Below are 13,871 nucleotides of genomic sequence, written 5' to 3'. Positions count from 1 at the left end.
AAAACATAACCACGTCCATATCAACAACAACTTTATATCTTTTAAATTCAGAGTGTGCCCTGTTTTTGAGCTGCTTCACTTGCGTCGAAGTCAACTAATTATCAGATTTTAATTCATATTTTATTACAAATTTACCATGTCTCATCCCAGATAACGTGTTTATTGTCGACAGATTACAGTTAAACAGTGTGAGAATTGTTCACAGTCATTTGATTTGTGGGAAAAGCACATTCTCTGCATAGAATGCCACCAAAGTGCTTTTGAAGTTCATATTAAAAAAACATGAAATCCTCTTGATGTTGTGTCACAAGCCCATCATCCACGAATCCACAATTTTATTTAATGTCTGTCCAAATCAAATTTTCAGCGAGGTACTAAGGAGGAGGTTGATAAAGATTTCAAAGCTGCAGTGTACTTCCCAAAGATGTTTTATCCCATGTCTTCTGTCCTAAAGACTGATGAATGGCAATTTGTAGAATAACATTTGGGTATTAACGTAAATGCACCACCGAGTTCGTTTCTTCTCACCTCAAGGTCAAGATGACTCTCATATTATGTGTTACTCACATTTGTGGCATATTTTTCTTTGACATACAAATAAACTGAAAAGTAAAATCAGGTTCTTTAATTTTTGAAAGATCGTTCGGGATATCTACTGAATTATGCCAGATATCATTAATCATTAACATGCAGTCTAGTGTACAGCAGCATTGTTGCCAGTTTTCCTGTAAAATGAATGTATCTGTGATTTTGTGTGTGTGTTTCTGCGTGAGTTTAGGAATCCTTTGTGACTCCCTCGAGGTGGCGAATTGTATGTGAAAAAAGTCCCCCTGAAGACACAAGATTGTGTTAAACTTTACCAGTAACACTTTCCAAACAGGAGAGTGCAAATAAGATGCTTAGAATGCAGCCAGGTGGAAGAAGACTTTAGCGCACACTGGGACTAACAGTTTATCCGATAATAAAATTACTGCATGAACTCTAATATATTCTATATTTCTTCGTAAATATTCAACTTCTAATGTTTGGAAACTTGGATTTGTCACATGTGGTATCATGTACAGGCTAAACTGTATTAAAATGAATATATAACCTAAATATTAGGGAAATGTAAAATACACTCACATCATTTATTTTGTTTTTCAGGGGAATGTGACTCAAAAAAGATTTATATTCAGTGTGACAGCACCTTCCCCACTGTTTCCCAGCTTCCTGGTCATATTCAAGCAAATGCACACAGGAAGAGGATTGCAATTTTTGAAGAAGCAGGTAATTTCTGTTGAAGTAAAACAAAAAGCAGATGATATTTGCTGTATTTAGAGACAAAATGTTGCAAAATGTGCATTTAGAAGTTCCTGTCAAGGATAAACGGATGCATTTCTTGAGATAAAGAATTCTGGTGCTTTATTTTCTAGACTATGATTTTAGGAAGAAGAAACCAAGACTGAGGCCGGGGCTCAAAAATAATAATTTACCTTCACTGAATACTGAGATGTGCACACTGACCTGCAGGTAAAAGGAATAAAAGGCTACATACACAGTATTTCAACAAAACAACGGTTAAACCGGTAGATGTATAAAGGACAAGTTGGAATATTGACATTTTCATGTTTGGTGGTTGCAAGCAATTTGTCTGCACCCAGTTTTATGACTGTATATTTGCACACCATGATGTCACCCAGTGGTTTGTAAAGTCCTGGACAGCTCAACTTTTCTTAATAGTAATTACCATATTGCTCTTTTGGGCCAGAAGGAGCCACTCAGAGAAGCTGTTTGGCTTTGAGAATGCATTTAGCTCAAACTTGCTGCATATACCTGGTAGTTCAGCTAGATCTAACTTAGATTCTAACTATAAACAAATCACTGAGGAGTTTTTTTGGAACCGAACTACCACCTGCTGCAAAGGGTTAAAAGTCCAGAAACTATCAATGAATACTCTAGGAACTTAAATTACGGTTTGAATATTTATGGAGAAAGGACTGAATGTAATAGTTACGATATCTGTGGAGCTTGGGGGAAAGCAAATAAAATAACGTCCGTTTTGCTTTAGGAAATATATTGCTGTCCAGGAATGTGAGATCATCCAAACAGTCAAAGAGGTTCTTAAAATATAGTGACTGTCAAGTGTAACAGGTAGATAAGACTGAGTGTCATCAGCATAACAGTGATAGTGAACTTATGCTCCAAAAGTCAAGTTTCAAACACAGCCATGGTTTAGTAACTTCTATAAGTTAAAGTGCCAAAGTGCCCATGTCTCTAACAATGCCATTTTGAAGCCTCAATGAATTTTTTATAGTTATGGAAAAGATTGAAAAACATGAGAATCTTTGATTACAATGTATAGAATGAATAAAATTACATCTTAAGAAATGCATGAAGTCCAGAAACGCTGACAGTTTCTTTTGGTGTATCTCTGCAGATTCTGCGACCTAGTTTTTCATGGTCCCTTTTCCATTCAGGAGGACTGGATCAGGCATTTACAGAGGCACCTTCTACACACCAGCGTACCCCACTCAGGGAGAGGGATGGTAGAGGTTTTAGCTCTTCATCAGAAAATACAACTAAGCATGTCTCACAAGGACCCAGAAACTGGGTAGTTTTACTTCCAGATCCCTCAAGATCTCTCTTTCGCTCTTTCTCCCTCTAGATATATCTATATATCTATATATATATCTATACCAGCATGTTTCTGGAAAGAAGTATTTTAGTAATCCAGGCTACTATATAGTATAAATTTTCTGTATATTTGCAAAAACTTAATTATAGCATATTTTAATGCAACACTTTGCCTCAGCTAATACGACTAATAGGATTCCTGTTTTTTGACTCCAATATAAATTATGCCCAACAATATGTATGATCCAAAAAATGTTTTTCTCATTATATAAGTGCCTTGTTAATTCAACAAAACAACTGCTCAAATATCAGATTTTTGTAAGAAGGTTTTCATTATAATACAAAACCTTAGGAGCATTAGTTAGAAGGAGAACTGCACTTTAAAAATAGACAAGAATTTGAATGTGTTTCATGTTTCATTTTCTTTTAGAGATAATATTCAGTGAAACTGTTGCTCTACTTGTACGCACAGTACAGAGTGTCATTAGTTTGTGGATGCTTTGTACAATTTCACCTCTGTGTACCTGCATCAGAGACAGAATTCTTCTTAATCCAAATGACATTCACGACGTTGGGACAGCTTGTTCTGTCATCATTTGTTCTTTGCTTTAACCTTCAACATTCAGCTTAATTTCTGAAATCTGATTCTCATTGTTAGGCACAACAATAGCTTTTTATGAAAAACCCTCTTTAGTTGTAACAAAAGTTATATTATTTTCTATGATTAGCTCTGCGTTTCCAAAGGTGCTGTCTTTGGTTCAGTGGAAATGTGTTGTAATTAGAGACATCACGCTTTCGATTCATACTTAACAGTTTAAAGACGGAAATACTATGAACATTACCTATTATCCAAATTCACTTGCACTTAAATTTGTCACAAATTTTGCATGACGGGACTTCTGGCTATGCGCTAATATAAATTTAGGTATTTCAGCATGTGAATAAGTACTTTTGCCAGGTCCTTTCAGTAAAATGTAGTAGTTCACCTTTTTCTTAGTACATTTTCATAATTGTATTCTCTACATTGTATATTTTAAGAACAGCTAAGGCTTTGACGTGCGTGATCTAGTCTGGCTGAACCTATTGCCAAAGCACTTACCTCGATTGTAACACTTTGGATTTATACTATATTAAAAGCCAACAAATAGTATATTTAAAATTCAGAAATTTAGATTTAGCTAAATCAAACAAATGCTTGCTCTGGTTTTACAACCAAATACCATGAAAGGATAACTATTTTATGCATTTACTTGCCTATTTTGAATATGAAAAACTGCAGATATAGTATCTCCTAACATGTTGTACAGTTTAGCTTTGTATTAATACATGTTGTTAAATCAATTTAAGGATTCCAATTTGATTTGGATTATATCTTCTGCAATCAAATATTCATACAATTCTCATGAAACTTGCATGCAAATATTTCTATAGAAATCAGCTCCATTGATATTCAGCATGTGTGATATGAAAGAAGTGTTGTAAATTTAAGGAATTAAACACATGTTTATTTGTTGATGCTGTGCCAAATTACATTAGTGACGTTTTTAAAGATCTTTTTAATCTGACAAAAAGATCTTATATAATGTGATACCATGCTTAGAGGAGCATCTGACTCCCCTCAGCTGCACTGGCATTATTTACAGCAGCAATTATGATGGACTGAGCAAAAGGTTTAACGAACATGCGGATAATTGAGCAAGGTGAGATTAGGTTAAACAAGAGACTTCATTTACAATAAAATGGTGTTTATCACACAATATGTTGTTGAAAAGACATGTTAATTAATAAACCTTAGCTGAATCACAGATCAACAGGCAGGTGCACATTTACACACTGAAACAAACATTGCTGGCTGGAAGAAGTCCTAAGGCAATTTGAGTGTGGGTGATTGAAATCCATACTCGACTTCCAATGTAAAAATATATTCCAAAGTTTTTCTGAAAATAACACGATGTCTGTTTTGTGTTTCTTTTCCTCTGCTGTGCCTCAGCAGGGAAACATAATCCAGGGCAAAGAGAGAGAGAAAGGAAATTTCTTGGTGTAAAACTGTAAGCTTGAAGGATAACCACATGCGTTGTTGAAAACAGACTCCGGAAAGAAGGTTCATAACATAGCAGGCCTTGGTGACAGCATTCTGTCACTCAGGCATTGGTCACTGTTCCTTTAATATTTTTCACCTTTGTTCAGCTGCAATTTTTCACTATACATGGAGAAGTCTTTTTTGTACTTGTGCCAATGAGTATTGTCAGCATTGGCTCTAGTGAAGTGCAAACACACCTTTGAACGTTTACTTCTCTCTGCCATTGTCAATAAAAGCAATGTCTTCCTATGTGTCACCTCTTGCAGCAGCTGCTCCACCCTCCAACCCCTTAGAAAGATCTCTCTCCTGGACTGGGAATAGTAAAAGATGCATGTTAAATGAATATTGCCATCTTATTGTAAATCAGAAACAGAGTTGATTAGACACAAGAGACGTGTGCAGCATAAAAAAGTGAGATCAAGCCAACATGTTCAGATTCATATTTGAAAAGGGGCTTTCTCTTTCAGATACCTTTAAAACAGACTTTTGCACATGGCTGAAGATGTCTTTATTTGCCTTTATTTAAATGTATTATGTTTAATCAAGACACAACCTTGGCAAATGCCAGTCGAAATAACTCGACAAATGAGAATTCACAAACGGTTAAATTGATTGGCCAGTTTGTTTGTAACCAAAAAGCAGAACCAGTGCCTGTAAGACCCAAACATTGGTGTCATTAGCCTATTAAATGGTAGTTTTCAGATATTATCACTCCAGTAGATTTGGCTAGTGTCTCCTAGCTCACTAGCAGGCTGTTTTAACCTCGTTAAATTACGATGTTGGCACAGATAACAAATAAAAGCAAGGTAGAAGTGACAAGGTTGGTATTCAGTGGTAGTGGGGTCAGTGGTGGCATGAGACATTTATTGCACTGGGGTTTGTGTCGCAGCTGCAACTGGTTTTTAGACTTTATTTTACAACTAATATGTGCTGCTTAATGGGCCACAAGCATCCAAAGTTAGTGAGTAAACATTAAAGCTCTTCATAGAAACTCAAAAAAACACAGTTGTCGTGCTGTTTATCCCCACTTTTTCCCATTAATGTTCTGCTACATCTATTTTAAAGTCAATTATATATTTGTGGAAGTAAATGAATATTTTGCTAGCTTCAACCATCCATGAATATAACAACAGTGAAGCCAGATGCGAGTTTAAATGACTTTCTCTTGCTGCTTCAAACCTGCAGTGCCTTTGAAATCTGTGAGTGGAAATATTTCACAGTATATAGTAAGTGATGTCTTTTACATTCAGACAGCAGAAAATTCATTGTTTGTGTTAGTGCGGGATGGCCATTGCCTTACAGATCTTCAGCTGCAACAAGATTCACATTTAGACAAAAGAAAATCTGAGTGCTGGTGTCACTTTGTTTGGAAGATGTAGAGAAAAAATAATAAAGATATGATCTAAATAAAGGCAAAATATGAATTTGTAGTGGATTTAATTGAGTAGAGTTTAAGGTTGATTGGTGTTTATCATGTATTAATCTGTTTAATCTGCCCTGAAAGTGGTGGCGTAAACAACCTCAAACGCCACAGCAATTTTTTTGACAAAAACGTCATCATTCTAATTTCAAAGAAAAGTCTCTTTGATTACAGAGCACAGATGCAACTTTTAGCAGCAGCAGCAGCTGGAGTTGCCGCTTTCAGCTGTCTAAAGGTGTCTTAGGTGATAATGAATCAGCCCCTTCCCCACAACACACAACCTGATTTTATTTGTTATGTTTAACAAAATTTGTTGCAATTCAGTTGGGTGAAAGATGCACATTTCAGTGTCATTTTGCACCATTATTCCCAACAGAAAGTAATTTTAGGGCTATGTGCTATTTTAAACTCCAGTGTTTTGCAGCAGAACTGGCTGGGTATTTGATGTTTCTAATGCTTGAGAGCCACTTCTGGGTTTTCTACTTACCAGTGGCAAAGGGGGCTAACCCTGCAGTTTATCTTGGGCAGTATTTAAAGCAGCGATCAAAGCTGTACAAACCAATTGTCATCATGCTTCTCTGGAGGGAATTTTGAAGTACATTAATACTCCTTCTTTGGGAAATAATTGTGCCACTCTGTGACTTCATTAGGTCTCCTGGCTGTTTCAAAAGATGTTCTCTCTGGAGGTTGAAAGCCACATCGCTGGCAGACAGCATCCCAAGGGGCTGAATGAATAAAAAAAAGGAGAGATTATAATGAGATTGAGTTAGCCATGACCAGAATTGGGCTTTTCATTATCCCACTGGCTGGAGAGAGAAAGAGAGAGAGAGAGCAAGAGAGGGGGACAAGGCTGACAAAAAGAAATGTGTTGTTGCAGGACCTGCTCGCCATCTGCCAACTGGGTCCAATGGTAGGCAGCCAATGCATGCTTATCATTTCCATGGGTATCAAAGGGGCCTCCTCTCTGGAGATTTAACCATTAAAACTGCAAGCACTAACCCCGTACAAAGAGCGAAACACGCATTTAATTCAGAGGTAACAGTTTCTGTCAATTTAGCAAATCAAAATCAGGGGCAGCATAAAAAAAACCCTTCAATTACTTCAATTTTTATGATGCGTACGGCAGTATCCCGAAAGAGTATGCATCAACCAGAAGGACTTTTTTTTATTAGCTATGCTTTTATAAATAAATATATATATTTTTTCAGTGTCTGTGGCAGCAGTGAATCAAAGGTCAGGAGCATTGATCGTGACCTGTTCCTTTGGCCAGTTATTTAGAAGTGCCACATATTGTCTGTGTAAAAAAAAGAAAAAAGAAAAAAAAGGAGAAGAAAAATCAATAGGTTTCCATTATCTGGTTGGGCAGTGTCACTGGCCTGTCAATGATCCTGTTACAGCGGCGGTACAAGGGTGACACGGGCCCACACTCAATCGCTGCTGACAAGAGGAAAACATGCTGACAGGCACCGGGAACAAGTTGGAACACAGATTTGCACTTCAAGCAGCCGTCCGAGGAGGTATCGTGCAAGGCCACCACGTGGCAGAGAGGGTGAGCTGGGTTTGGGTGGATGTGTAGGGGTTGATAGGTGGGGGTGGTGGTGCTGGGGAGGAAGGCGGGTGATTCCCAGCCAGCCTCCTTCTACTGTCTGACTGTCTAGCTCTCAACCACAAATGCTTTTATCCTCCTATAAATTATTCACCCCTGGATACACCAAAGGAAACTCGCTTGCACTGATTGTGGCTGAGGGGAGATTCATAAAACCTATGCCCCAGTCTGCATCCACTGCAGCTGCCTGGACACTCCTGCAAACTTCTCCAAATCTCACCTACTCTATGCAATATAAATATAGGTTATGTTAAGCACGAGCACTGGAATACCCATGTTTTTTTGGGCTTTGTGAATGGTGTCAAAAGCAAATTTGCCAAATCTTTGTATTTACAGGTATTAATCATTTTCCATAGTTATTGACTTTCTGACACATTAGCTCTTCACCTACAAAGAAAACAAGAGTCGGCTTTCATCAGTCAGTCCAGATGGCCAGTCAGAAATTAAGGAAGACATCAACTGTCTCTTGAAAGAACATGAATCAATATATTTTGACAAGGATCAAATGTGCTTCAGATGAACCTTTTTGCCCTCCCAAAGCAGTTTTTCTCCTCTTGTCAAACCTCTTTATTTTTGTTTGTCTACATATAATGATCACATTTCCAATGACTCTTGATTTTAGCGACTATACTTTTACCAGCATAATGAAACTGAATGCAATTCACCGGATAATCATCTGCGGTCTAAAGTCGACATACAGCTAACAAAATACTATACGATATACTTTCATTCTGTGTGCCCAAGTCGTAGCCAGCGCGCGCTACTTTTCATTCTTTTTATTTTCATAAAACAGGCCTTGGGACACTCCTGACGTCACGTCCCTGGTTAGAGAAAAATACCGTCCTTCTTTTTTTTTCTTTTTCAATTACACATACATATGTGTACATTTTTTTTCTTCATATGTAGCCAATTCTGTTCATAATGACTGGGGAATTCAGGTTAATATGTTGACAAGCTTTAACAACAGCGGGTCATGTTGCACAACACGCATGGCTGGCTCCGTTCACTCCAGCAGCTGACAGGTCCTAATCATGCGCTGCCCTAAAGGCACTGAAGCAAAAGAGGGTTTTAATCACTGAATTATAGACCAGCAGCGAGGCTTCAAATTGAGACGTAATTAAAGTCAAAGTTGCAGTAATTGTTTCAGCTAATTGGGCAGACAAGTGCATTATGGCGCGATTACAATATCTGCAGTAGTTCCCAGGGTTTGAGTTTTTTTGTTCTGTTTTTTAAATATTATTATGGAGAAATGAGGCATAATCTTGGTTTCTGACATGAAACATGTCAATAATAGGTTACGATTTATACTTTATGATTTAACATTTTAAAACAGAGGGAAAAAACAATTAAAATAAAAAGCTTACAAGCAAGTGCTCACCCCTTTTGTGGTATTTTAATTAATTAAGTTGTGTAATTTTTCTTCTATCGCTTCACCTATTAGTTCAGTTGAGCACCTCTCTCACATGAATTTAAATAAGTATCAGCATCAATGTGTCATTTACAGTAAGGAGATTAATAATGCAGTCAACACGTCGTCCTCGGAGGTGATGCGGCACCTAAGGCAACATCATTATTTCCTATTAATTACTCCGCCAACCAAATGCCTTTAGAACTGGAGCTGCAGTAGGTGTGATGGGGGGAAACTGGTCTGGGAGCAGCTGCCCTGTATCCCGCCGGGCTCAGCCTGACCTCCTTTTTTTTCTCCCCCTCTTCTTCTTCTCCTTTTACATCACTAAACTGGAGGCTTGACAAGCCCTATAGGAGCGCAGAGATTTTGATTTGGATGAGGGGAGAAATGTAGAATATGAGCCAGAAATGACGATTCAGACAGCAGTTCGGGTGAAGCCAAAGAATCAATTGTCGAAAAAAAAAGAAAAGCTGATCTTTAGCGTGTCTGTTTTGGGGCGGAAGTGTCTGTAGTGATCCATCATATTACACCCGGGCTGCTGGAACCGCTTTCCTCTTAAACATGCACTTTCACCCACGCTGATTCAATCTTTTTTATTTCATTATTTATTTTTAAATTAGATTTTATTTCTTAGACTTTTACCACAAAAATAGTAATAATAATAAAATAATAGCAGCTAATAAACGTTTGGCAACCATTAACACAGGAAGTAAATCTATTTACGGGTGTGACTGTATCCTTGTAATCACGTAGAGGGGTGTGAAACGGCTCTATGGGATTAAAAACTGTTTACTAACCACTGGGCCTATGAGCTTTTATGTGTTGACTCCAATGTGTACCTTCACCATTGAACAGTAGGGGGCGCTGTTCGTTTCGTCCTGAAAGCCAGGAGGAGAAACACATCAGCCGTTTTGCACAAAGTGGCTCCACTGAAACCGATAATCAACAATAATAAGCAGCCAGATAAAAATAAAATAATAGTAGGGAATTGAGAAAAATCACAAACTCGGTAAAATTAGTCTCCTTTTTTAAAATTTCTGCATCAATTCAAGCTGTCAGAAGCGCCTCTGTTCAATGTATTGTGATATCTTTAGATGTACATATCGCAGGATTATCTGTCAGGTCTAGGTACACGGGCCTTTTACAGTTTGACGGACTCATTTTTTCTTTCCTCTGAAAGATAAAGAACAGTAGCAAAAGACAACTTGACTTCCAGACCCCCTTATAAGGCCTTCTTTTTTGGTTGTTTCATTTAATTATTTTTCGATGCTATTTTATATGTTATTTATGAATCTATTGTGGCTACTGAAAGATCACATCCCCACCTTGCTCTCAGGACGCACACGTCTCCAAAAGCTGCACAGACTGTCTCATCATCACACCAGTAATCAAACGTATCTGAGAACAAAAAAAGAAAAGAAAAAGAAAGGAATCCTTTTTTTTTCTTCTTTTGTCGCACTGAGGGAGAAATTTAATTACAACCTCGGGTGTATGCTGGCATTGAGGAGAAAAAAATCCAGGCGACAAATGAATATACAGAGCAAATGACAAAACATGAGGGGGAATAACTGACAGATGAAAAGACAGAGGATGTGCAGCTAACAGGCAAAACGCGCCGGTACAAAGCCGCGCACACCTTTGAGAGCAAGAGTTTGTTTTATTGCACTTCTCCCGGGTTGCATCTCCTGTCGATTTGCAGAAAAAGAAGGGGGGATAAGCGAACATGCCCTGTTTAAGAAACAAACATGCAGATTAGATGGGATTTTGACAACACACAGCTCAGACTTCGTGTCCCACAGCTCATCTCTCAACAATGAGAAAAAAAGAGAGAGAGGTTTGAAAAATCCACTCAGCGCGCGCTTGACAACACTTACCGTCATTCTGCAAACAGTAAATGTAAATAATGAGGTGGCATCTGGAAATAAATAGGGGAAGTCAAGACAGACTGATAACAAGTCTCGTCCGCTTAAGACCCAATGGGTGTCACTGAAAAGCTTTATATAGATGCCTCTGAATAATAATATTAATAAAAAAAACAATAATATGATAAACGTGAATTTGATGGATTTGGCACCCATATATATATATATTTTATTTCTAAAAAAAAATTTAAATTTAAATCACATTCAGTATAAGTGGATCAGGGCGTAGCCAGCAGGAAGCCTTTCTTACAAAGAAAGAGAGAGGGGGAGAAAAAGAAAGACCTCACAAGGCGTGTGTAACATTTACTTCAAGTGCGGGGAGTTGTCACCTGTGATGTGGTACCAGGCTACATGTCAGCAGCAGCAGCACTCACTCACCTTCAGGGATGCTCCACTGTGGACTGCCACGACCAACAGCAGCACCACTGACTGAACACAGCTACACAAACGCGCACGCACCTTCTGCACACCTTCTTATTCCAGCTGGACGGGTGTGACTCACACGTGACCACGAACATCTCCTAGAAGTAAGCGGTGTCTCAGCAGCAATGAAGGAAGTTCCAAGAATATTTACTTGAGCACTTTGTCTGCGTGCTATAGGCTGTGTTTCTGCTGTTGTGTATTTTAGAGAGAAAAGTTGCGTTTCGGCTGCTTCGGTTTGAATAACTTACAGAAGCGAAAAAAACCAAGCAAAATACACTTAAGTGCACCACTAACAATCCCCAATGCTGGCTGAAGATGCGTTTACATTTCTAAATAAATAAATTATGTATACTTTGTTGTATTTGTGGTTTACTTTTTATATTTTTGGATTTTGTATTGCTTTCGCGGTGGGTTATTTCTAAGTATTGTATTGCTAATTTTAATTTTTCTTTCCTTTCAAAAAGCGATAAATACAGCACAGTGGTGTTTTGAAATCCGAGTGATGTTTCTGTAATCTTGTTTAATGTATTTAGTTTTCAGCTGACACACAACAGGTTATTTAATGTTTAACTAAACTAAAATCTAACGTACATCAATTTTTTATATGCAGACAATTCCTGCGTGAATATGTGATCTTGAGATTCAAATTTCAAATTTGCAGTAAATCTCACCGCAAAGTTTATTTTATTGTGAGAAATGAGAGTCAAAAAACGTAGCTGTTTTTTTTTTTTTTTATAAAATATAAATGGTTCATTAAATAAACACATGAGCGAAAATAAAATTAATGATACATGTTATTCATTTTTTCCTCAACATCCTTCCTCAACCGCCAGGCAGGTTTGAATAACGGTCACGTGACGCACTATTTGGTCACGAGGTCATTCCGGAAATTTGGGTTAATTACGCGGTGTTTAATTTTACTCTAATTCTTCGCCATGAAAGCTCTGTTTTAAATGAATATTTAAAATAGAGAAATATAGATTTTTTTTTTGCGGATTTATTCCTGTATGCAGTATCCGAGCTTCAGTCTGAAGGATGCCATCAGATCATCGGAAGGTACAGAAACTTTACGTTGTTGGTGCCAGATACAAGCTGTTTTCTGAATGCCATTAGCTCATTCCAAGGTTTGGTAGAAGTATCACAGTAACTCAGCAGTGGGCTGTACCTGACATTGCATGGCCCTCTGGCCAAGTCGAGGGGTTTTCAACCTGCAGGTGGACGTCACCAACATGGTCTCTAACAAAGTCAGATGCGTCACAAACAGGAAAGAAAGAAATGAACAAGATCTGCTTCTTAATTTGAATTTCCAGTTGAATGTCCATAAATTTGCTTATTGGTGCGAAGAGTGATTTCTGAACCTTAATGTAGCAAGGACAAAAAAATAATAGTCATTACAATAATAATGCGTTTTTGTTTGTTTGTTTGTTTGTTTTAGACATGTAGCAATTATTTCTAGGGAATGTGAAAACCAACAAATATTTAGAAAGTGCATTTGCAGCTGTATGGACATGAAAGCACGACTGATAAATACAGAGTGGTGTCCGATTAAAATAAAAGCCAAGATAAACCGGCTCACAACCTGCTGGAAAGGTTTCAGTGCATCTTAGTGATAAATCTTCAAGTGTCTGGAATTTTACTGGACGAATGAACACCAAAAGATCTCTCAGTTGGTGTTTTGATCATCAAGTCAGTCCACAAACTGAAAAAGGTGATCAGCTTGGTTGAGAGCTGTTGACTGCAAAGGCCGTAGTACACGATTAGCATCATTTTCACACTCTATTCAATGACCCCACCCATGGGGACCTTGTTTACCATGAATGGACCAAAAGTGGACTCTAGCCATGCCAATCAAGCACTAAGAATGGCCTAAAAAAGATCCACAATACCACAGATTCAAACATTTTAGTGAGACAAGACAAAGATCACTGGCATAACTCAATAAAAAAGTACACAGTAAAATCACTGAAGGCTACACTAATGTTCTCTATCAGGAGTTTGGGATGTTGCCTTCAAGAGTGCTCTTTAAAGCCCAAGCTTGCAGAGTATCCAAAGAAAACTAGACTTTATTTCAAAGGCAATCTGATGATTTTTATAATGTCCATAGGCGTGACTGGACATCGCTTATCCAAGAAGGGTGTTTTCTGCAGGATCTGCTGAAAAGGGAAAAGTTTCTGTGAGCTTACCTTTTAATCTCATCTGAACACTTTATACATGCGGGGTTTTGTCCAGTTTAATATACAGTAATTGTTGTAATTAATTACTTAACTCATTTTTGTGGACTAAACATAGCAGACAAAATAATCAGATTCCTCAGTTCATGTGGGTGTATGTAAGGTCGCAAATCAAAAAAACAAAACAAAACAAGGTAATGAACCACTGATTTTTACTGTGTGACA

General features: G+C 37.8%; 1 protein-coding gene across 2 annotated transcripts in view; it reads left to right on the top strand.

Annotated features, from left to right (window-relative positions):
* The window catches only part of znf644b (zinc finger protein 644b), a 31,136-nt gene extending 19,280 nt beyond the window's left edge, over positions 1-11,856 (top strand). The window contains exons 5-7 of one of the 2 annotated variants that reach the window (XM_085150397.1): positions 1,147-1,269; positions 1,416-1,512; positions 2,420-11,856. In XM_085150397.1, the coding sequence (XP_085006523.1) occupies positions 1,147-1,269; positions 1,416-1,512; positions 2,420-2,597 (398 nt within the window). In that variant the 3' untranslated portion in view covers positions 2,598-11,856. The remainder of the gene's footprint in view (positions 1-1,146; positions 1,270-1,415; positions 1,513-2,419) is intronic. The other variant, XM_085150396.1, reaches the window with a different exon arrangement.
* The last annotated feature ends 2,015 nt before the right edge of the window (positions 11,857-13,871 follow it).

Source organism: Neolamprologus multifasciatus, chromosome 23 (assembly GCF_963576455.1).
Source record: "Neolamprologus multifasciatus chromosome 23, fNeoMul1.2, whole genome shotgun sequence".
Taxonomy (NCBI): Eukaryota; Metazoa; Chordata; class Actinopteri; order Cichliformes; family Cichlidae; genus Neolamprologus; species Neolamprologus multifasciatus.
This window is presented reverse-complemented; position numbering and strand designations above follow the sequence as displayed.